Source organism: the organism of the source record quoted next, unplaced genomic scaffold, assembly GCF_019419815.1.
Source record: "Pyrus x bretschneideri cultivar Hongxiangsu unplaced genomic scaffold, Pyrus_bretschneideri_v1 Contig68, whole genome shotgun sequence".
Lineage (NCBI taxonomy): Eukaryota > Viridiplantae > Streptophyta > Magnoliopsida > Rosales > Rosaceae > Pyrus > Pyrus x bretschneideri.
Window position 1 is genome coordinate 1,992,123 of NW_025999807.1, and position 22,877 is coordinate 2,014,999.

The 22,877-nt window shown below is 37.7% G+C and overlaps 1 protein-coding gene, 1 long non-coding RNA gene and 1 pseudogene across 8 annotated transcripts; 1 reads left to right on the plus strand and 2 right to left on the minus strand.

Moving 5' to 3' along the window:
- Positions 1 to 154: 154 nt before the first annotated feature.
- LOC125472241 lies at positions 155 to 5,363 on the minus strand (annotated as a pseudogene).
- Positions 5,364 to 5,567: 204 nt separating this feature from the next.
- Positions 5,568 to 6,427, plus strand: LOC125472224. The gene is made up of 3 exons (XR_007254156.1): positions 5,568 to 5,771; positions 5,851 to 5,959; positions 6,061 to 6,427. It is a non-coding gene; the product is annotated as an uncharacterized LOC125472224 (long non-coding RNA).
- Positions 6,428 to 16,923: 10,496 nt separating this feature from the next.
- Positions 16,924 to 22,587, minus strand: LOC125472246 (OVARIAN TUMOR DOMAIN-containing deubiquitinating enzyme 12-like). 7 transcript variants are annotated; one of them, XM_048573449.1, is made up of 14 exons: positions 22,415 to 22,587; positions 20,930 to 21,354; positions 20,698 to 20,831; positions 20,244 to 20,317; positions 20,033 to 20,087; positions 19,816 to 19,890; positions 19,623 to 19,696; positions 19,489 to 19,537; positions 19,302 to 19,386; positions 18,908 to 18,964; positions 18,343 to 18,554; positions 17,779 to 17,922; positions 17,316 to 17,450; positions 16,924 to 17,187 (listed from the first exon to the last, which is right to left on the minus strand). In XM_048573449.1, the coding sequence occupies exons 2-11, from the start codon at positions 21,261 to 21,263 to the stop codon at positions 18,493 to 18,495; spliced, it is 999 nt and encodes a 332-aa protein (XP_048429406.1). In that variant the 5' UTR covers positions 21,264 to 21,354; positions 22,415 to 22,587; the 3' UTR covers positions 16,924 to 17,187; positions 17,316 to 17,450; positions 17,779 to 17,922; positions 18,343 to 18,492. The 7 variants fall into 7 exon arrangements, with proteins under 7 accessions (XP_048429406.1, XP_048429405.1, XP_048429409.1 ...); XM_048573448.1 differs by having other exon boundaries at positions 18,333 to 18,554; XM_048573452.1 differs by lacking the exon at positions 22,415 to 22,587 and adding an exon at positions 21,805 to 22,387 and having other exon boundaries at positions 18,333 to 18,554.
- Between the last annotated feature and the right edge of the window lie 290 nt (positions 22,588 to 22,877).

Genomic DNA, 22,877 nt, shown 5'->3' on the forward strand with positions numbered 1-22,877 from the left:
CCAAGTAGGCCAGTAAGGAAAACGCTTATATGAACAAGAACTTTCCTATAACTGGATGTATGATATTCAACAAAAGTCCTTGCTTACAAGGCAAGAAAAAGAACTTGATACAGACTTCACCTATATGTAAACAATCCGATCGAACTAAGAAGTCTAAGTGACATGTGGTGCAAGTAATCAATATATCTAATAATTAAAAGGACAATCTGTTAAACAAAGTTAATAGTGGCACGCTCAAATCTCTATTAGTCTTGATTGTGAACCTGAAGACCTAACAAAGGCCTCACAAAGGTGCCTTTCAGACTAATTTCAAACTTATGTTGCAGTAAACCAAAGCAGCAAATGTCGCTCTACAGGCAAGACAAGGGGACTTGTGTGAGGGACCAGCTACCCCGAACACTGTCGAAATGTTGAAAAAGAAACAGCCACCCCTCAACTAGGAGTGCTAGCTTTTGAATAAAAGATAAATATACAAGAAGTTACAGTAAAGAGTTTCACCTCTTCTCCAGAAAAAAGCAACGAAGGCCAATATTACGACTTTGAAGCGTTGAAACCTAGCCTGCTCGCACAAGTTTTTGACCCTCGAAGCTAAGTTCATTTCGGACGTTCTCCATATTCCAAGCCACAGCTTGCTGTACATTCACCCCCAAAAGCTGGCAGCTGACAGCTGAACTCCAGATTTCGTTAAAAGATACCAGAAATCTGAGCTGACGGGTTAGATACCATAGCCAGGTGCTGCATTTCTAAACAAGCAAAGGACCATAAGCCCCGAGGCCTTGGGTACCAAGCGACTGCTTGAGCTTCAAGAACGCTCGGCTCTCCAGCTGCCGCACCTGCTCCTGGCACAATCCAAACACGTTGCCAATCTCTGATAATGATCTCTGCTTGCCATCTTCAATGCCGTATCTTAGCCTGATTATCTGCCCCTCTCTTAAGTTGAGGATGTTTAGAAGGTGGCGTACATGTTGCCTCATAAGCTGCCTTTCTACACTCACATGTGGGATCTCAGTCCCAGTGCCAGCAGTAATCTCCTGCAATTATACAAAAAAAGACGTCTGGTTCTTTAACTGTTGGAGGATCCATGCTCAATATAGCCCAACAAATTGCAGCATATTCAAAACTTCAATTGCCTACAGCAATATCATTGAGACAAATGCGAGAAGCAAATCGAGAAAACGAGAATCTTTACCTGGAAAGTGGTGTCTTGGTCTGCCCAGACAGGTTGTTGCATTGAAAGCGGCATTCTTGTAGAAAATAGCAACTTCTGCAACTTTTCAACAGTAATTCCAACCCGTCTCGCAAGTTCTTTGTTTGGGTTGTGATTTCCTTCCTGAATACATGATTTCGTTGTCTCTAGTACTTTGCCGAGGAGGGTGTACACATTTTCCTGTGAATAATTTCTGGCTCACTGTCATACTCAATACAGTCCTTTTTGCTTTGCACACAGTGTGACATTGTTAACTTTTCGGTACTCAGACATGGGCTAATCGGTAGTATATTAACAAGGTAATTCCATGATTTTCATGGAGATAATCTAATTTTTTAGAACAGCATACAAGTAGTTGACGCAAAAGATGATACTTTGAAGAACCTCATGGAAAATTATGAATTAGAGACATGGTAATATTTTCATTACCGGCAAGCGGATAGTCCTGGAATGTTGAAATATCGCCTTCCTAACCGTTTGCCTTATCCACCAATACGCATAAGTAGCAAACCGGCAACCAGCTTGAGGTTTAAACTTTTCGACACTCTTCATTAGTCCCATACTTCCCTCCTACAAAAGCATCGCAGAAAAATAAAAATACGACGACAACCATTAGGTAGAGAATAGGTGTAATATTTTTCGTATTAGAAATTGCTGACAGTGGCAACAAAAATACGATGACAGCCATTAGGATGATCACAAACGATACCAACTTGTAAAATAATCGATCTGTACAGAATACAGATGCACTAAAACATGTTCCAATGAAGTTACCCGCATTAAGTCCTGAAGGCCAAGATCTCGTCCTTGATACTGTTTAGCAATGTGAACAATCATACGTAAGTTAGCATAAATAAGCTTTTCACGGCTGCTAGTACCGGAGCGAAGCTGTGATTTCAACATCTGACAACTAATTCCAATAGCTTCAGCCCATTCAACCGAAGTTGGTCCACGACCAAACTGTGATTGAAGTCTACTCTTCACTTCTTCTAACTTGAACAAATCCGGTTACACAAATTGACACATCAATGCCAATAAGACCCCTCAAAACCAGTAATGCTGAAATTAGCACTTAGCAGACAAAGATGAGTTAGATGCACACCTGAACTCGGGCAGTCAATTCCGCCTCTTCCTTGGCAGTCAAAAGTTGTCTTGTTTCTGGACCCCATAAGAACTTGTAGGACTGTTAGTCTCATGAATTAGAACTTTTGATTTGGAGAACCTCTTCTTTGATTTGGAGAACCTCTTCTTCTTAAGTCGCTTGAGCCGCCTTTCTAGAAATCAGGTTGACCTTACAGTTTTCTCGTCCTCAATTAGCCAGTTGTCCAAACTACAAAACTTTTGGCTTCAGTCGCAAAGCAATTTGATAACAGTAATAAAAATCAAACAAGTAAACAGAACTGACCCCATAGAAAGAGAGTCATCAAAATCATCTCCCATGGATTTGGAGGCTTCAGCAAGTGAGACAGCTTCTTTTGAGGCGGACAAAGCTTTCTTAGCCAGCGCAACTGCATCACAGGGCTCGACGTCCATATGTTTTACTGGAAGCAGTGGTAATAGGCTCCACCGTCAAATGTGTGGACGACTTTACCCCCGTCTGTAAAAATGAAAATTTGCAAAGAAGAGACAACTTAAGGATGCAATTTGGTTGTAAAATTGCGACCACCGAAGAAAAATGATGCAAGTAAAAGAAAAGCAAAGAAGAATTTTGTTCATCTTACACATCTAAAAGACCAGAGCGGTTCAGCAATTCATGCTCGGAGCACTTCACCAACTGGTAAAGCTTGCCGGAGTGCTGCTATGTGCGTGTAGGTTATTCAAGCTTGCATGGTCTTGTGTGCTTTTTGCAGGTAATTTAGCAGGAGAAGCTCAGCTCTTTGCTCTGTGAGACTATTTCACACCTCAAAATTATTTTATTGATTTTTCCGCTAGTGGATCAGGTTGGGCTTTAGATTAAAGGGCTTGACCCAGAATGTTTGACGGACCTTAGCCCAAAGCTGGCTCATTATTCTTTATCTGGCCCGATAATGTTATTCATCATTGCGTCCTCATATCTAATATTTTTGTTGGGTTCAAATTTGTTTAGAATGATTCTGTAGGAATCTATGAATCGATCATGTTCCTTAAACATCTCAAGAGGTCAAGGGCATGTCAGGGGTGCGACGAGATACAAGAAGCCTCTCAAGAAGAGTGAAAGGAATAAAACTACGAAACCAAAAGGCAACTCTAATCCTTTTGGTGTTATTGGGGTAGCTAGGCGACGCAGTGTCATTAGCGCAGGCTCCACTCGATCAAAAGCTCAGGGCAGTTCCTATACCCAGGAGTGTCGTTAGCGCAGGCTCATCAGGCGATGCAGCTGCAGCTAGACTTGTGTCAGCCGATGGGGCTGGACTAGTGTTAAATGGTATCAACCATATAGGTTTTTAGATAGATTAACAGATAAAGATCAAGGCTTTGTGACATAAAAAATGGTAATGAAGGATGAATACAGAGAGTAGAGAAATATGAGTATATGCTCTATATGAAATCGAAGAAGAAGAATACAAGGTTATAACCCCAAAAAACAGGGTTTTTGACCATTGAGATGGTTGACATATTGTCACAGAAAAGAGGAGTTTCCTCAGTTTGCATTTCTCTAAAGTCATCAAGAACAAATCTCAACCAGATGGATTGTGTTGTTGCCTCATATGCACATACTCAGCCTCAACAGTTAATAGTGCAATTGTGCTTTGTTTCATAGATGCCCATGAAAATACTCCATTGCCAAAGTTGAATGCATAACCTGAGGTTCTTCTACAATCATCTTCACTTCTGCCTAATCTACATCACAGAATCCAATGAGGATTGCAGACTTGTCTTTCACGTACTCAATGCCATAATTTAGGGTCCCTTGCACATATCTCAGTACCGTTCTTGCCACTCCCAAATGCTTCTTTGCATGACTATTTATGAACCTTGATAATAGACTTGCAGCATACATTAGGTCAGGCCTAGTTGATGCTAAGTATAACAGGCTTCCCATTATCTTTCTGTAAAGACCTTCATCAACCAATTCACTGCCATTAATCTTCTTAAGCTTTTCACCTGTAAGTAATGGAATGGATACTGGTTTGCAATATTCAAGGCCAAACTTCACAAGTAGTGATTTGGCATACTTAGTTTGATGTATGAACACTCCTTGATTAGTTTGTAGTATCCCCATGCCTAAGAAATGATGTAAAAGACCAAGATCAGACATTTCATATCTCTGCATCATTTCTCTTTTGAACTCATTAAGCATCTTCTCACTGCTGCCAGTGTAGACAATGTCATCTACATATATTGAGACAATTATTAGGCCTCCTTCATTATCTGATCTTGTATGCAATGTGGCTTCACTTGTGCTCCTTTTGAACTTACACAGGGAGATATATGCATTAATCTCAGTATACCAGGCTCTAGGTGCCTGTTTTAGTCCATATAGGGCCCTTCTTAACTTATAGAACTTGTGAGGTGCATTTTTCAACTCAAACTCCTCAGGCTGCTTAACATACACTTCTTCATCAAGCACACCATTTAAAAAAGCTAACTTAACATCTAATTGGAACAATTTCCAACCCTTTTGTGCTGCAAGTGCAATGAGAGTTCGAATTGTGTCTAACCTTGTCACTGGTGCAAAGATTTCATTGTAGTCTATGCCAGTTTTTTGTGCATAGCCTTTTGCCACATGCCTAGCCTTGTGCTTTTGAACAGTTCCATCCAAATTGACTTTAGTTTTGAACACCCATTTCACACCTATAACAGGTTTATCAGTAGGCCTCTCAACAAGATCCCAAATATCAATCTTCTCAATCATTTCCAACTCTGTATTCATAGATTTTTGCCAAGCTATGTCACTTGCTACTTCTTGGTAGTTCTCTGGTTCTATGATACACATGTGGCATCTTGAGTATATGTCTTCCAGAGTCCTCAATTTCACTAAAGTGGAGCTAGGAATGGAACTTTGACTATGACTCCCACTACTGTTCTCAGTGACCTCATTAATATTGGTGTTTGAATGAAAGCCTCCAGCATTGTCAAACTGAGTTACACCAGTTGATTCTTCTCTAGATTCATCTTCTATATCATTTGCTTCAAGATCGAAGGGCATTGAGAGAGTCTCCATGTAACAACCCATCCCGGGATTTTCGTAAGAAAATAGGTATTTTTGTATTTTCACTAAGTTTGGGGGATACCTTTCTTTTAAAAATTGTTTTTGAGCCTTAATTGGTGAGCCCAAGGGGCCCACCCCCTGTTTTTGTTCCCCGGTTCTTCCCCTTCCCTTTCTTTTTTTTCTTTTTTCTTCTTTCCCTTCTTTTGTTTTGTTTGTCTGCACCTTTTTCCTTTCTTTCGAACTCCCCCATTTCTCTCTTCTTCTTCCCCGTGAAAGACACACAAACACACACACACCCACAGCTACACCTACTCGAGGAAATCATCACCATCGTCGCCATTCAACTACATATATATATCTCTCTCTCTCCCTTGCTCACGGCGTCGGGAGGATACGAACACCTCCGGCGAGTTTTGTGATTTTTCCGGTTGGGTAAGCCCTTTTTCTTCTTCTTTTCTTATGTTAGATTTTGCCTAGATGTGGTTTTTGAGTTGGGTTCTTGATTTCCAAGGTTTTGGAGTGTTTTTGGCACGGGTGAGTACACACCCAAATTTCCGGCGAGCACCGTCCCTTTCGAGGCGATTTCCGGCCAAACCACGGCGAGTTGGCCGGCGTGCGAGGTATCAATCTCTTCGTCTCGCTGAGTACTACAACTTTCCTTTTTGTTTCATCTAATTTCATTGAGTATTGAAGAAGTTATACTCATTTGAATCTTACCCAGTTTCCGGCGACCTCAGTGACTTTCGAGGTGTTTTCCAGCCAAACCACAGCGAGTTAGACGTCGTGTGAGGTACCATTCTCTTCGTCTATTCGAGAGCTACGATTTTCATTTTTGAATCACTTGATTTCGTCGAGTATTAACAAAGTTATGGACGTTCAAAGTTTGTCTAAATTCCGGCCGAATTCCGGCCTTCTTCTCCGGCGTGAAACCCAGCCCAAGAAAACACCCAGGCCTTCAGGCCGTTTCCTTCCCCCACGGGCCTTAGGCCCGTTTGGTCTCTGGCCCAAAACCCTAAACCTTTTCCTTTTTATTTTTAGTTTGTTTCATTTTAAAAACCCAAAGGCCTTAGGGCCTTGGGTTGCAGCCCAAAACCCATTTCCCTTTTTCATATTTTAGGCCTTAGGGCCTGTTAGCCCAAAACCCATCACCCTTTCTGTTGTGGGCCTTTGGGCCGTATGGGTTCAAGCCCAACCCAACTCACCTAAAAACCTAAACCCAATTACCTAAACCCAAAACCCTAGGGCCCAAACCCGGATCCAATACCCAAACCCTAAACCTGGTTGACCCGGTTGACTCTGACGGGTTGACCCTGACCCGTTGACCGTTGACCCGGTCAACGGTCAGCGTTGACTTTGACCGGTCAACGGTCAGTGTTTTCCTCTAACGGGTTGACCCTGACCCGTTTTCCTCTGACTGTCTGCTCAGAGACGGGGAGCCGGCACGGGGCCTGAAGTGTATTTTCCTCTGACTGTGTGCTCAGAGACGGGGAGCCGGCATGGGGCCTGAAGAGTTATATCGGACATTCACTAGTGTTTATTAGTTATGCGAATTATGATTTGAGACATTGCACGACATGCTAGGTTTCGGAAAACCTATATTTATCATTATATATGTGTTTTCATAAAACCTGGGGGTTAGTATGTTGATAACTGTTTTATTATATATGTATATATCAACTTGGTCCACTCATGTTTATTTTGCGCCCCCTTCAGGACTTAGAATCGAGGCATACAATCCCGACGTCCAGGCACATTCGCATCGGCATCTTCGAGTCCTCTTGGTGTAGGACCCACTCCTTGGTTTCATTCAATTTTATATTATTTTCTTTTAGTGTTCTAGATTAGTGGTATGCTCTGAACACGGTCCTTAATTGCATATTCATTATTCTTTTATATTTATAAACCTTATTTATCTCTTGTTTTCAGCATTTGCACTCAATAAATGGCTTTCGTCACCCTCGGGTGTCGGCCAACACGTGCCTATCCTGGTATTCGGGGAATATCGGGGTCGGGGCGTGTCACTCCACATGGTTGTTTTCCTAATTCCATGACTTGTCTTCACTGAATATTATAGTCCTTGAGAGTACAATCTTCTTGGATTGCAGATCATATACTTTATAACATTTCTCACAACTTCCATATCCCATGAAGATTCCCTTTATAGTTCTCTCATCAAGTTTCTGCCTCATTGGTGATGAAACATGAACATTACAGATACAACCAAATACTTTGAGATGTTTGATTCAAGGCTTCCTACATGTGAAGGCTTCAAAATGTGTTTTGTCCATCATAGATATTGTAAAACATCCATTCTGCAAATACACAGAAGTACTCACAGATTCTATCAAGAAAACCACAGGAATTCCTTTCTCAGCCATCAGGAACTTGCCATCTCACAAATTGTTCTGTTTCTTCTCTCAACAACTCCATTTTGCTGAGGAGAGTAAGCAACAGTCAATTGCCTCTCCATTCCCATGGTTGCACAGTAATCCAAGAACTCATGTGAGGTGCATTCTCCACCTTTATCACTATTTAGCTTCTTCAAACTGAAACCACTTTGCAATTCAACAAAAGCTTTAGACTTTTTGAACACATTGAAGGTATCATATTTGTTTCTGAGAAAGTATACCCAACACTCTTGAGAAATCGTTAATGAAAGTGATGAAGTACTTATTTCCACCAATAAACTCATTTTGCATTGGTTCACACACATCTGTATGTACCAACTCAAGTAGATAGCTTGCTCTCCACACTTTGTCCTTGTCAAATAGTTCTCAGTGATGTTTCCCAGATACACAACCTTCACACACATCTTTCATTTCTGTCAATTCAGGTAGTCCAAGTACCATCCCCTTCTGTTGCATCTTATTCATACTACTAAAACTCAAATGCCTAAGTTTTCTATACCAAACCCAAGAGTCCTCAATCACAAATGCTTTTCTTGCTGCAAAAGTTATGGATTCTAGTGAAAGAGGAAAACATATGTTTCTTGCCATTTTCACTTTTGCTATAACTTTGTCAAGGCTGCTATCATCAAAGATTACTACCATATTGAAGGAAAATTTGTGAAAAACATGTTCATTTGAGCAACATCAATAGCATGCAATTAACAATTAAAGGCGGAATCATGCTTGTATGCACTTAAAACAAAACATTTACCCATGAAATTCAAAGCCTAGTAGATAGGTGAATCAAGACTCAACTCAAAACAAAGTGAGTTGAGAAATCAATACCTTTGTAGATTCCTCTTTGCATAAGCAAAGGCTAATCACCCAAAGAGAGGGCCTTCATTCCTTGCATCTTAGATCCATGGATTTGGATGGATGAAAAGGTTTCTCCAAGTTCCCAAAATTGAGAACCTCTAAGTCTCCACACCAAGGTATATTGTAGAAGAAATGAGTGACCTAGAGGAAGTAAGATTGCTAGCTATTCCCCTCTAGATTGGCCGGCCTCTTTGAGAGCAAAGGGAGGTTTGTGTTCTCATCTTTACTCCCTTGAAAAACCCTAAGGATGAAATGGCTATAAAGATGTCTTTATACCACCTCACAATGGAGTGGCAAACTTGCAATTAAGCCAAGTTCACTACCCTCCTCTAAATGGCCGGCCTAAGGGGATTTATTGGGCTATTTGGGCCTTTGTGAATCATTATTCATTAAGTTGTCATACAACTTAAGTCAATGGACTTGACGTTCGAAGCCCATTGGGCCTTAAGGTCCAAAACTATCCTGAGGTCTTTTAACGAACTTATTCGTTTGATTAATAATCATATTAATTAATCCTTGCCATAAATAATTAAACCATTTAATTATTCTTACTCATCTCCGTTGAATCTTCAATCTCTACCTTACACGGTGTACGATCCATTAGGTTCCTTTTAGCGAGGCAGTGGGCGATTCAAACTCTTTCAAATCGATTGTGAATTGAAACTTACTTTCAATTCTCCCGTTAGTGATAATACACTTTTAGGGCTTCCACAAACCATGAGTGACACCTAGCAGCATATCATGGTTACCCAAGCTAATCAGAAGAGGTGGAGAACCTATTCAGTTTAGGATTACAAATGCAATACGGTCTTTCTCTAATACAATACTCTTGACCACATTGTTTGGTTTGATAGTTTATTCATGTCTACTATCCAATGTGAATCTTGTACTTATATGATTACCTTGAATGTGATCTGGAACGCATTCCAACATCTCATTCATACTCTGGCCAGAGATTCTAAATCATATCATAGAGTATTCTCCCTCAAACAGTTTGAAGGTTAGAGATCCCTTGTTGCGCATTCACTTGCCTCCATGGCTAAGTGGCTTAACCCCAACGATGCCATGGACACCCTGATAGAGTGACGTTGACATAATCAAAGATTAAGGACCTAACCACAAGACAACTGTGATGCCTTAGGTCAAAAGACTAATTTGCATTATCCCAACCATGAGTTCTCATGTGACATGAATATGAGAACTCTTCGTTGATCGTGTTCAGTGAACTCATTCTCTATTGAGCACCTACGTACTTGTCTTGATGTCACACACACCAATGACTCGAGACTAGTCACTCTCCCTGAGAGAAGACATAGCACGTACTGATCTTAACGGACTGTCAATGCCCAATTGACAATCCTATGATCAGGAACGTTTAGGATGTGTCAACGAAAGAATGGTCTCATGAATCTAACTTCTTTAGATCGCATTCTTCCAATCACATATTCCTTGGACTTATCGTTTAAGCATATAACATTTATATTAGACGACTCAAACAATAATCTTTGCCCTTTACATTTAAACTACATTAGTTTGAAATGAGCTACATTAGTTTGAAATGTCCGTAAAGTATCATCATATGATTGGTTTTAGGGCACATTTCCAACACATATTACCTCCAAATAGCACATAGTATCCATGTTCCATCATTTGACCTACACTCAGTAGATCTTCATCCAAACCTGGAACCAACAATACTTCATTTATATACCTTTTCCCATGTTGAGTTTCAACCACTAGAGTGCTTTTCCCAGTAGCTTGTACAAGATCTCCAATGCTCATTTTTACCTTACATGTCACTGTTTTGTCAAGATTTATCAGAACAGACTCCTGAGAAGTCATATGGTTGCTACATGCATTGTCCACAAACCACACAGATCTATCTTGTGCAACTGAAGTTGAGTGACAAGCATAGAACATGGTTCTTGTGGTTACTTCTTCTTTTGCATAGTTTGCCACTTTTTTATGGTTATCACAGTCCTTTGCAACATGGCCAAAACGATTACAATTTCCACACTTGGCTTTTCCTTTGTACCTGCACACACCAAAATGATACTTTTCACAGACTTGACACTGTGGTTTTACACCACTTTGGCTACTACTCCCTTGCTTGTGTTGAGAGTTGACCCTATTATTCCAGCTTCCTCTATGGTTGTTGTTCCAGTTTGTACCATTGTTATTGTTCCAATTTTCACCTTAAGACCAATTTTTTTCCTTTCTTGTATTGCCTTTGCCACTTCTGGTTTTGTTTATTCTATGCTCCTTTGTAAGCTCCAGTGACACTGTTGTTGCCAACTTTAAGACTGCTAAATGCTCTCTTAGTTCTTGTCATCTTGTCCCTCTCATCATGCAAATCTTCTCTTTTATCATAAACTCTAACGAATGCCATAACCTCTTCAATTCTAATAATGTCAAGGTCTTTAGTTTCCTCTATGATAGTTTCCTCTATGACAGACATAACAGACTTATATCTTTTACTTAAATTCATCAACAATTTTTGTACAATTCTTTTTTCAGGTACATCTGCACCAAGTGACTTTAGGTTATTCACACTTTCAAAAAAACCTAGCCAAGTAATCATCTAGTGTTTCACCTTCTGTCATTCTTAAATACTCAAATTTAGCCTTAACGGCTTGAAGTGTTATAGCTCCTACCTTTTTGTCAACTCTATACTCTTTTCTCAGAATGTCCCAGGCCCCCTTTGCAGTCTTCCCATTTCTGATGTGAGGAAATAGCTCATCTGCTATTGCTCTTTGAATGAGACTTAGTGCCTTGGCATTTTTTATTCTGTCTTCTTTTGAAATTGTGGGTGCTTCAATTGGACTTGTTCTGTCTCACTTTCTTCATCCTCAGCATCTTCTTCTTCTTTGAGAATATGTTATGGTTGTATTCTAAGTTCTACCACATCCCATAAATCGTGTGCTATGAGGATGGTCTCCATCTTGACTGTCCAAAAATTGTAGTTTGTGCCATTGAACAGTGGAGTTAGTAAATCTCCACCGAAAGAACTCAATCCCACCATTTTTAAGTGATTATCAGCGAACCAACACAAAAGGAACCACCTTGATCTCTTCTGGGAATTTTAGGAAGAACCGCACTCACAGTTTATACCCCTTATTCTTTGAATTAGACCTAAGGCTCTGATACTATGTTAAATGGTATCGGCCGTATGGGTTTTTAGGTTGATTAACAGATAAAGATCAAGGCTTTATGACAGAAAAAATGGTAATAAAGGAAGAACATAGAGAGTAGAAAAATCTAAGTATATACTCTATATGAAATCGAAGAAGAAGAATACAAGCTAATAACCCCAGAAAACAGTCAAATGCTCAGATCCTACATTTTAGGGAGTAATGACACATTTCCAACCATTCAGACCATCGAAGGCTATGATCCTTCCACTTGGGAGAGTATCGAATGGCACAGTACAATTCGAAAAGATAAGAATAACAACTATGCTACTTACTAAAAATAGAAACTAAAACTAGCCGTTACAAATTTGAGTCTAACGGCTATTTCTAAAATAGCAAGCTCTTCATTCCTTCGATTTCTTCATTCTCTTCAATTCCAAATGCAGGATTGTCATCTGCAGATTAGATTTAAGCTAGTATGTAGCTTAATTCTCAACATATAGTGCCGGGTACCGGCACATGCTATTCACGTCGTAGTTGATGTTGCAAACAAGGGCGAGTGAGGTGGAGGAGAGGCAGCTAGAGGAGGAGGTTCTGGGAGTTGGAATTAGGAATGATTGGTAGATAACGACTGTGGGTGTGTGGAGTAGGTGCGGTGAGTGTATGTCAAAAGCAAAGAGTATAGGAAATAGAGTGGGTACGATGTGTAATTAGAGATGGGCAAAACCCACAGGTATGGGTAACCACAGTTACTCGCCTGTTTAAAACTCACGGTTGTAGTTATAGGTAATCGTTTACATAAATAAACGGTTATGAGTATAATTGTTTATCTGTGAAATTTAAATTGGCGGTTATGAGTATTATCCGCGGTTATAAATGGGTACTCATTTAACCATTAATTTTAATAAACATAAGATTAAAAAAAACATTAATTTCTAACTAAGTTTAGTATCTCAAGACATAATTGGTTATAAACAGGCCACATATATATATATATAGTTGATATAAATGGCGCTACGTTTAATATATGTGATTGAATGTGCTAAAACATTAGAGTGTTCGAAAGTTTTATTTTTTAGTATTTTGGAGCTTTGAATCATCTAATATTCAAGATAATGATTACCTTGAGCCTTTAAAAGCATGTTATTGCCTGCTAATGCGTACTTATATATATGGGTAAAGTACAAAAAATTACCTTAACTATTGGGATCACGACAATTTCATACCTCATCTTTTAAAATTGACAATGTCATACCCCATCTTACGAATTTGTGACAATGTCATACCTCCGTTAATTTTTCTATTAGTTTTTCTGTTAAGTGCTGACGTGGCAAGAGATGGGGACCACTTTCTATTAAAATATTATTAAAAACTAAAAAAATTTTAATATTTTTTAAATATTAAAATAATAAATAAAAGTAGAAAAAAAAAAAAAAAAACCTTAGTCGTCCCTTCCCTCCCCCCCCCCTTCTCTCTCTCTCTCTCTTTCTCTCTCTCTCCCCATCTTCATTTGCTTAATCTTTAACCCAAAAAAAAAAATATATATATATATATATATATATATATATATAGACACCCAGAAGAAGGAAGAAGAAGGAGGAAGAAGGAGAAGAACAAAAAAAATTGAAATTGGTGTGGTTTCCATTTTTTTTTTTTTCCTCCTTCTTCTTCGGTTCTTCCTCCTTCTCCTGCGGGAGGGGGGCGGGTGGGGTTGGGTTTTCAATTTTTTTTTTTTCCTCCTCCTCTTCTTCCTTCTTCTTCTTCTTCTTCTTCTTCTTCTGTTCTTCCTCCTTCTCCTGGGGGAGGGGGGGTTGGGTTTTCAAATTTTTTTTTTTTTTTTTGTGTGTTAAAGATTAAGCAGATGAAGATGGGGAGAGAGAGAGGGGGAGGGAAGGGACGACTAAGGGTTTTTTTTTTTTTTTTTTTTTACTTTTATTTATTATTTTAATATTAAAAAATATTAAAAAATATTTAGTTTTAATAATATTTAAATAGAAAGTGGTCCCCATCTCTTGCCACGTTAGCACTTAACAGAAAATTTGACGGAGGTATGACATTGTCACAAATTCATAAGATGCGGTATGACATTATCAATTTTAAAAGATGACGTATGAAACTGTTGTGACCTCAATAGTTGAGGTAGTTTTTTGTATTTTACCTAAAAAAAAATGAAAATTGCAACCCAAAAAAAAAAAAAAATGGAAACCGCACCAATTTCAATTTTTTTAGTTCTTCTCCTTCTTCCTTCTTCTTCTTCCTTCTTCTGGGTTTTTTTTTTTCTTGGTTAAAGATTAAGCAGATGAAGATGGGGAGAGAGAGAGAGAGGGGGAGGGAAGAGATGACTAAGGTTTTTGTTTTTTTTTTTTTTTACTTTTATTTATTATTTTAATATTTAAAAAATATTAATAAAAAATTTTAGTTTTTAATAATGTTTTAATAAAAAGTGGTCCCCATCTCTTGCCACGCCAGCACTTAACAGAAAAATTGACAGAGGTATGACATTGTCACAAATTCGTAAGATGCGGTATGACATTGTCAATTTTAAAAGATGAGGTATGAAACTGTCGTGACCCTAATAGTTGAGGTAGTTTTTTGTACTTTACCCTATATATATTAATTTAATTGGCCCTGAGTTTTCAATAAATATTTGACCTGGATTGATTTACATATTTTTCTAAATAAAAATCCATATATTTATCAAGTTAGCTTATTACCAAACTAATGCACAGTTATATATATAGATGCATATTAATTAACCTACAACCATGCATGATTCTTGTAATAGATTGACTTTCAAATAATTGGGAGACATCACATATATTCATAAATAATATCACTGTTAATACGAAAATGCATGTTAAATGCACTTATAACGGAGTTTAATTGTTAGAAAAAAGAAAATTATGACAAATTTCTTTTTTAATTTTCAAGTTGTTAAAAAAAAAAAAAAATAGGTAAACGGGTAAAAAAAAGAGAGTAAACGGGTAAAAAAAGAGAGTAAACGGGTAAACGAGTAACGGTTATGGTTAAATGGGTATGCGATTATGGTTAAATGAGTATGCGGTTATGGGTATGATTAAACATTTATAAATGGTTGTAGATATGAGTATACCCGTTTATGCAAATACCCAACAGTTAAACGGTTATGCGGACAAGAACTTAAACGGTTATAAGTAAATAAGCGTGGTTACCTGCCCGGCATAACCATTGCCCATCCCTATGTATAATGGAGGTGGTGGGGAGAGACAATTTAGCCGATATGGGTGTGTGTAGGTGTGGAGGGGGGTTGTGTTAGTGTTTTTTGGGGTTTAGATAAGTCTCTTTTTTTTTTTTTTTTTTTTTTTTTTTTGGTATTTAATTTATGTTGTTGTTCATGAATGGTTGTGCACTTAATTAGAAATTTAGTAGTAATCTATATATTAAACTGTACATGTTCAACTAAAAAGGAATAAAATGAGCCAGAGGATCCTATCGGATTCTCTTTATGGGGATCCTTACCAGATCCTTAGGTCGTATATGTTTATTGTATATCGTGCGGTCAGTTTTCATCAAGTACTATTCATATTTAATTTAAAATAAAAGTATTTAAAATGATTTATGACCGCACGATGTATGATGAACGGACATGATGTGAGGATCCTCATTGAGAATGAGGGAAATGGATCATCTCCAAATCCCTTCCACCTAATCCTCCTCATCAAACAATCCGGACCCTTGAAATTTGATCCAATGACTAAAAACACAGACTCACTCTAAAAGTTATAATAACTTTAGCTATTGGATCAAATTTCAATGGTCCGGATTGTTTGATGAGGAAGATTAGGTGGAAGGGATCTAGAGAGAATCTCTTTCCGTGAATGAGGATGTCTTTTGGATTAAATATTGGGTAAATATTCAATTGGATTGAATTTAATGTACTTTGACTACTTCGAGTTCGGATCTGCTGTGCCTAGATTACCTTTGCCCAGCATGTGACATCCTTCTCCTTTTGACACATGTCCTTAAGCTTAACACCTAAGACGCAGCCACATGATCACCGGTTATCGTCTTCCCTGCATAGGCAAAGCTCACTTATCTCTCTCTCTCTCTCTCTCTCTCCAATTTCTCATCGACCGTCTCAAACACATAATACCTTTGAATCTCAAATTTCAATTTCCAAAATCCAACACAAAAATCCATAAGAATCACGCAGTCGCATCGCATATGATAACGAGGATCAAATATCTGCATCCCAAATGAGAAAGGCTTTTCTATAACCGTAGTTATAAACGGACACATACTAAGTTTTGTAATAAACCTAATTGGACCAAACTAAATTGTACAAGGAGGAAATGCAGTTGCCAATTGTACAAACTGGTGGAGTTGTAAACGTGTAAAACTGCTTCCTATAATCGAAGGAATATGTGGTGATTGTGATCAGGAACAACTTGCAATCTGAAACTGCAAATAACTGTAATGAACCAACGCTCCACGATAGATGGAAGTTGGCCAAGGTTATACTTATAAAGAGGCTCCCTGCTCACAAAGAAAAGGTTTTAAGTTAAGGGTTCTATCACCATCTGAGTGAGTAGAAGACTTGATAATGACTGCTCCAAGAAAGTCTCTTTACTTCTGTATTGATAGTGATCTAGATGGCATGCTAACATGATTTGGGTTGAGTCTTACAAGTTTCTGATAATAAATTAAGAAAAATTAAGTTTATTAATATGATAACGGGATTGCTCCTCCGAGCCAGCATCATCCGCTGCGTCCTCATCGCGGTCCTAGCCATCCACAACATCCCCGAAATTTGGTTCATGAAACACCAAAGCCACCCCCCATCAACTTCAAATCCCAATCTGGTGCAGGGTCACGGCTGGCAGAGTAGGTAGAGCGGCCGATGAAGTTGGGGTGGGTGGTGGAGCTGTAATCCGACAAGTCTTTCTGTTATAGCAAGAAGCGGAATCAAAGGGGTTGGTTGAAAGCTGCTGCGTTTTTTGCTTTTCTAGTACTTATTAGCACGTGATTTCTTTTTCAACTTCTATAAAATTAACGGCGTTATGTTAGTTATTAACCACAAGGACAGGTATCAAAACGAGAAGGAACTCGGGCAGAGGTAATCTGGCCACGGCAGCTCTGGACACTCGACTACTTATGGAGGAGGGTCCATGGTCGGAGTTGGATCCTCCGATCCTATTGTCATCTTCAATCTCAAGAAAATTGTGTTCACCAACCGTTCTGTTCGATCAAATCATTTCAATGACGAAACAAAACATATTGAAACGAAAAGCAGAAAAACAAAAGTTCATATTCTTCTGATGTTGCTAATACTACTGCATCATTACTCATGGAAATGTATAAATACTTCAATATGACTAAGAAACAATGATACCCATGATTAAGTGTCGCCGTCTGCCAAAGAACAAGAAGCAAAGAGTCGATATATCTTCTAAGCTTGTGTTTCTAACTACTAATCTGCACCAGAAGCAAACTCTGCATTCAATCTTATGTTTGACCAATAGCAAAGAAGCACATAAATTGAGTACTCACGAAAAAATGACCTAAACAATGGCGGAGTTGTCCATTTTAGTTGAAAAACTCACCGGCTGCATAGTTTGTCATATCGACGCAGATACTGGCCAGAACTTTTTCCTTTTCAGTTGGAACTTGGAACCCACCTGCTGCAAATTCGTCATATTCGTGCAAATACACGCGCTTATACAACACCTTGCATGAAACTGCAACCCGTGAAGGTAAGAACTAAACACATACATTTGTTGCAATTCATTAAAGATTGTCGCATTAATCTTACGTTCAAAAACAGGGAAACTAAGTGGTGAAACAGTATAAAAACAGTATGATTATGAATAAGCAGTCTCAGTATACAAAATATCGTAAACCTGACATTGGCAATAGACTGAATTCCAATAAATCCCACTTCTGCTATGGTAAGAAAAACATTCAGAAAATAATCCATACAAAGAAAAGTTATTCATCAACCAGTTTCACGGGTATAACATAAAACAGATCAACGGTACAAGATAAATGACTGAAGCTTATCAAAACCTTATTTCCCACCACAATGTCCAACAAAAATCCTGAACTTAACCATCTTCTAGATACTCAAGTAACTCCTCTCCATCTCTCTATATGTCTATAGACAGCATCGCATTTTTCCGCAATATAATCCTGCTTTCCATTTCATGATACCTGCCAATTATGCACGATTATTGCATATGCCGTGAAGCGTACATTTTACTTGTGTTCATTTAAAGCACAGAATATTTTCCTTGACACTGACATTCATTTCGAGTATCTTTTATTCTTTTCCTTTTCCAGAGATAATTTATTTCAGGTATTTAACATATCATTGTACACTCCAAATCTAACGGACCAACCAAGTTGCTGGTGAAGAAAACAATAAGCAAAAAGCTCACAAAGATTCAACAAAACCATTTTAAATTTGTTTTCCGAAATGTATAAATTCATTATTGTATTGTAACTGGTTTGCCCCAAAAATATTGTACGGTACTAGCATGCGACAACAAAAATCACACAAGCAAGCAACCATAATTATAGTAAATTTGGAAAAGGAAAAAAAAATGGGCAAAGAAACTAACTTGCTCTTACAATGAGATAATTCAGCCTGGATGGACATTGGAAGAGCAAAAATATAAGTATGTGAGGTCCTGAACCAAGGACTACAGGATTTAAACAGCAGCAGCATCAACAATATGAGGGAGACATGTGCTGAATGCCATAAATGCCATCCAAACATTCCTAATGTTTATTCCCAAATATCCACCATTTTTTCTTTTTTCTGTTCTCATATGAGGTTGTGCCTGAAATAAAACCAAAACTGTAAGTCATGCATTACTTTTACAGAGATATGTAAAACCCAAGGCATGCATGCAGGCACTACTGTCAGACAACCAAAGAGCCTTTTTGGACAGATAAAGAGCTATTACCGCGTTGTGTTTTAATTTCTCACTCCCCATCGCACAGTTGGTATTATACACACAGATCCCAAAAGAAAAAGAGACTAAGTATTATCATTCAAAAACTGTTGGGTAATGATGCAACATTATTGCTCGAACTGGTTGCATTCGGCTGAACGAGTTATCCCAATGCCAGGTTTTGTTTTACTCCATAACACTTTGTACTCTACATATGAGCATAAGAGAGAAAAAGTTACCTCCTTGAGGATAAATTGAGTTGTAATGCACCTCTGCCCAGAAACTCAAATAAATAACTGCACAAGACATAATAGCATCTGTAAAGCTTAATGGAGGACGACAAACTAATATTTAGGATATCACAACTAATAGCTTAACCATTAAGCAAAGTTCTATGAAATCTATTTTTAATTAGTACAATGATGAGACTAACATTGAACCAGGAGATTGTAATAGAAGAAAATATAATTAGGTGATAAATTTGTTCATCATAAGAGAAGTGAAATGAAAGAAAAGGACAGCAACATGTAGAATATGGAAACTGTAGTCAAATTTCAGCATACAGATAATTAAATACTTAAAACAATCGATTGTCTCTACCCACAACAAAAACCAAGAGCTTAACAAGCTTACCTTGTTTTGAAGTTTGAATATTAGGAAGAATCTCTATGCAACAGTTATCCTTATAAGAAGTCAGGACAAAAATTTTCACTCCGTACTGCAACAAATTATTCACACAAGTATCAGCTACTATATAAATTACTGTCCAAATGTTGGAAAAATCCAGATGTGCAGCTTCAATGTAAAAGATCTTTCATACCAAATCAGCAGCTGCCTGTAATGAGACATGGTCACCCCACTCACCATCCCTGGTTTCATTCAGATTGATAAGTATTAATTAAGGCCAAAATTAATTGACAGGAAAACAAGAAAAACTATGAGTTTGAGTCATACTTGGACATCTTCTCCAAATAGTCTTCATATGCCATAGGAACATATCCCTCGTAAATCTCCGGATGAGACTTAAGCTGATGGTAGTAAACCATCAGAAGGATAAACCAGAATCCATGGAAGATAGTTGATAATACACAAAACTTCATGGTGATAAAGTTCAGTATAACAAATAGGTATTTCCAGGAGAGCAAACCTGATTTACAACTTGCTTTCTCACATACTCGTGGCTGTCAGGTGATTGATACAATTGGTCTGATAAAGCATGGAACTGGAAAAATAAAGCAAAGCATGAGATTAACATGTCTAATTTGAAAAATTCTACTATCAATATCCAGTCATAAATAGAAAACTGATACATCAATATCTAGTCATCAACAACAGAAACAAGACATAGCTACAAAAGGACTAACCTGGCAGTTGCCATCTCCTGCTACCTTATGTTCAACGAAGCCATATAATTGAAGCCTAAATGAAAAAGGTAAGAAATACTTTTACAAACCCAAATCCAATATCAGACCCCAAGTCAAAAAACACGTAAAGATGGAGTCAGCTAGCTAGGCAAATTATTGAATTACAGACTGATGTTACTTCACTCCTAGAAAGGAAATGGGCAGGTCGTACCTGTCAACTAGCCTTTGATGGTCTGAAGTCGCTTCATCTATTGAAGGAATTTCTCCATTGATTCTAGGAATGTGCTAGACCATATAAAGGGAACAAAGTTAATGCCTGACAATGCAAATCATGTCATGTGTAGCAATCCAAATACAAATACACTAGTCACAAATTTGTAAACTGTGGATTTTAAATTATTTTAAGAGGGGGGAGGGTGGGAATTCACATGAATAATCAAAATCCCATTGACAACTCTATTTGAGTTTCCAATCTACATTCCTAGTCTCAACATCAGATTATTACCTAATGTGTATTATACAATGTGCTAATAAATTTTCAAAAGTCAATTATGACAACTCCTTCACACTGTTTAATAACAAAAACATGACAAAACATTTGAGGTTGCAACATGGTGAAAACACTAAACAATGTGAGAAATGAACTTTGAACAACATAAACTTACAGGAACAGGATTCCAGCCCCAGCCTACTTCCCCATCAAGAGAACATTCATCAGTTAGCTCCAAATGATCATCAGGGCTATAACATAAGCTAGAAGGCACCACAATAGCAGCTTCTTCCTGCCTGTAATCATGGTCTGCATGGTGCACAAAAAATGCCTATCAAGATAATTAAATGATATAGGTTAATTTAACTTCTATAAAAAGAAGGTGCAAACAGCAAATTTTCAGATGCCTGAGCAAAAATTTCTTGTAGATTGACCATGCCACACATCTGCATGAAACGAAGCTTGTGGCTGTGCTTCTTCTGCATGCGAGTATTCATAGGCTTCTGTTACAGATAGTCGTGCAAATTCTTCTTGAAGAGTATGTGCAATGATTTCATCATTTTCTACATTGTTTGATTCTGTATCATAATGACTCCTGATATACTCATCATGGTAGATATCATTAGCATCTTGTTGTATCATGTCACTGCCGTAGTAGTATGAAGAATTATAAACTGGATCCCCATCAAGAAGACGAAGACCCCACTGAACAATATCTGAATCATACTCACTGGAAGCCATCTCCTTAAAAATGCATATGTGGAATTAGAATGCTCAAGATGCTTCCAAGAGCAATGATGGAATCCCTCAGAAGTTCAGGGAATAGTAATACCTGCGAAAAAGCAACTAATAAAGTTTAAAAAAACCTTCAAAGCTTTGACATGCTTTAACCCCGACTATAATTTGCACGAGAATGTTCAGCTGCCAAAACTAAACTGAATCCCAGCATGAAATAGTTTCCCTAAATTAAGTATAGCACTCCCGATTGCAAGGCAAAGCTAAGGATTTTTAACTCAAATCCTTAATATAATAAAGCAGTTGACTTTTTTACAGAACTGGACAATATATAGTAGAGGGTATGCACAATTGATTAGATATCTAAGCATATAATAAATTAGAATAAGAAAACTTATGAAAATGATGCATGCCCCAAGTAATCATAATTTAAGACTTTGCTAAGGTCAAGTATGTTTATTGTTAACTATGTTAAAATTAAAATTGTGGTGATATCAGCAAGGCCTGCAGACTTTAATTATCCTAACAACATTATGAAGTGACAAACCTGTTAACCAAACAACGTGTGCTTACGCATTCCCAGTATGTCTAAATAAAATATCACGAAGACGATAACGACCTTAAACCAGCCCGCCTGCTTTTGCAATTTTAAACTAGATCATTGCTAATAAACAAGTAACTCCTATAAAAAAATTGAAGGATCAACAATAACGTGGAGAGCTAAATATTCTTAACAGTTAAACCTTTTACCTCACATGCCTAGGGAAAAAATCCAAGAAATTAAGTAAACTTAACCCAAAAAAGTTAATCTTCACTATAACAAATCAAAATTTCATATGACCTTTACTATACATACCAAAGATAATGAATCAGTTCGAACTCACATCCCCCTTAGATTAAAGTAGTTTAGAATATCGTCTTGTCAAAAGAAAAACAACACAACTGCTACATGCATATCCATGATCAAACCAATAAACTACCAACAATCAAACAGAACCCAGAAAAGCTTAAGATTTTGCAATAACATCTCAATCAGCAGTAAAATCTCAACAATAATACAAACAAAAAACAAACCCAAATTTCTTCAGCAATCAATAGAGCAAACCAACAAAGTAAACAGATTTAAAACCGTAGAAATCAAGAGATTAAGAACTCACCCAATCAGCTTCTCCTCAGAGCCAATAGAAAAACAAAAGCTTTGAAAGCTATCGTTTTCGCAAGAGGAAAACTTAGGGTGAAAGTTAGAGAGAGAGAGAGAGAGAGAGAGTTGGGAGCAAAACACTGTGTGTGTTGTAATACGACGATACGAATTGCGTTGGATGACGATCGAAGCACTGAAAAAATTGACCAGAAAATGCAACAAATTGGGGTCCACTTTCACCCCCATTATATACGATTTGCCTGGGACCTTAAAGGTCGAGCAAGTTATACATCGTACGGACCCAATGGACGGTTGAGATTTATTTGTCATTCCTTGAACGGCTTCTTATTCAATATTTCAATTAATTAATTAATTGACTAGTTTATGATTTTATATTTTTATTCCTTCTAGTAGTTTTATTTTTTAATTTTCTAATAAAATGCAATATTATTATTTTAAGCTTCATTATATAAAGGATT

Excerpts from the sequence above, each read along its gene's own strand:
- LOC125472246 (XM_048573454.1), bottom strand. The coding sequence starts at position 21,263 with ATGGCTTCCAGTGAGTATGATTCAGATATTGTTCAGTGGGGTCTTCGT. Across the intron at positions 19,891-20,032 it reads CAGGAGATGGCAACTGCCAG|TTCCATGCTTTATCAGACCA; the intron begins GTTAGTCCTTTT and ends TTATTTTTCCAG. Across the intron at positions 18,555-18,907 it reads CTCAATTTATCCTCAAGGAG|GCACAACCTCATATGAGAAC; the intron begins GTAACTTTTTCT and ends GTTTTATTTCAG.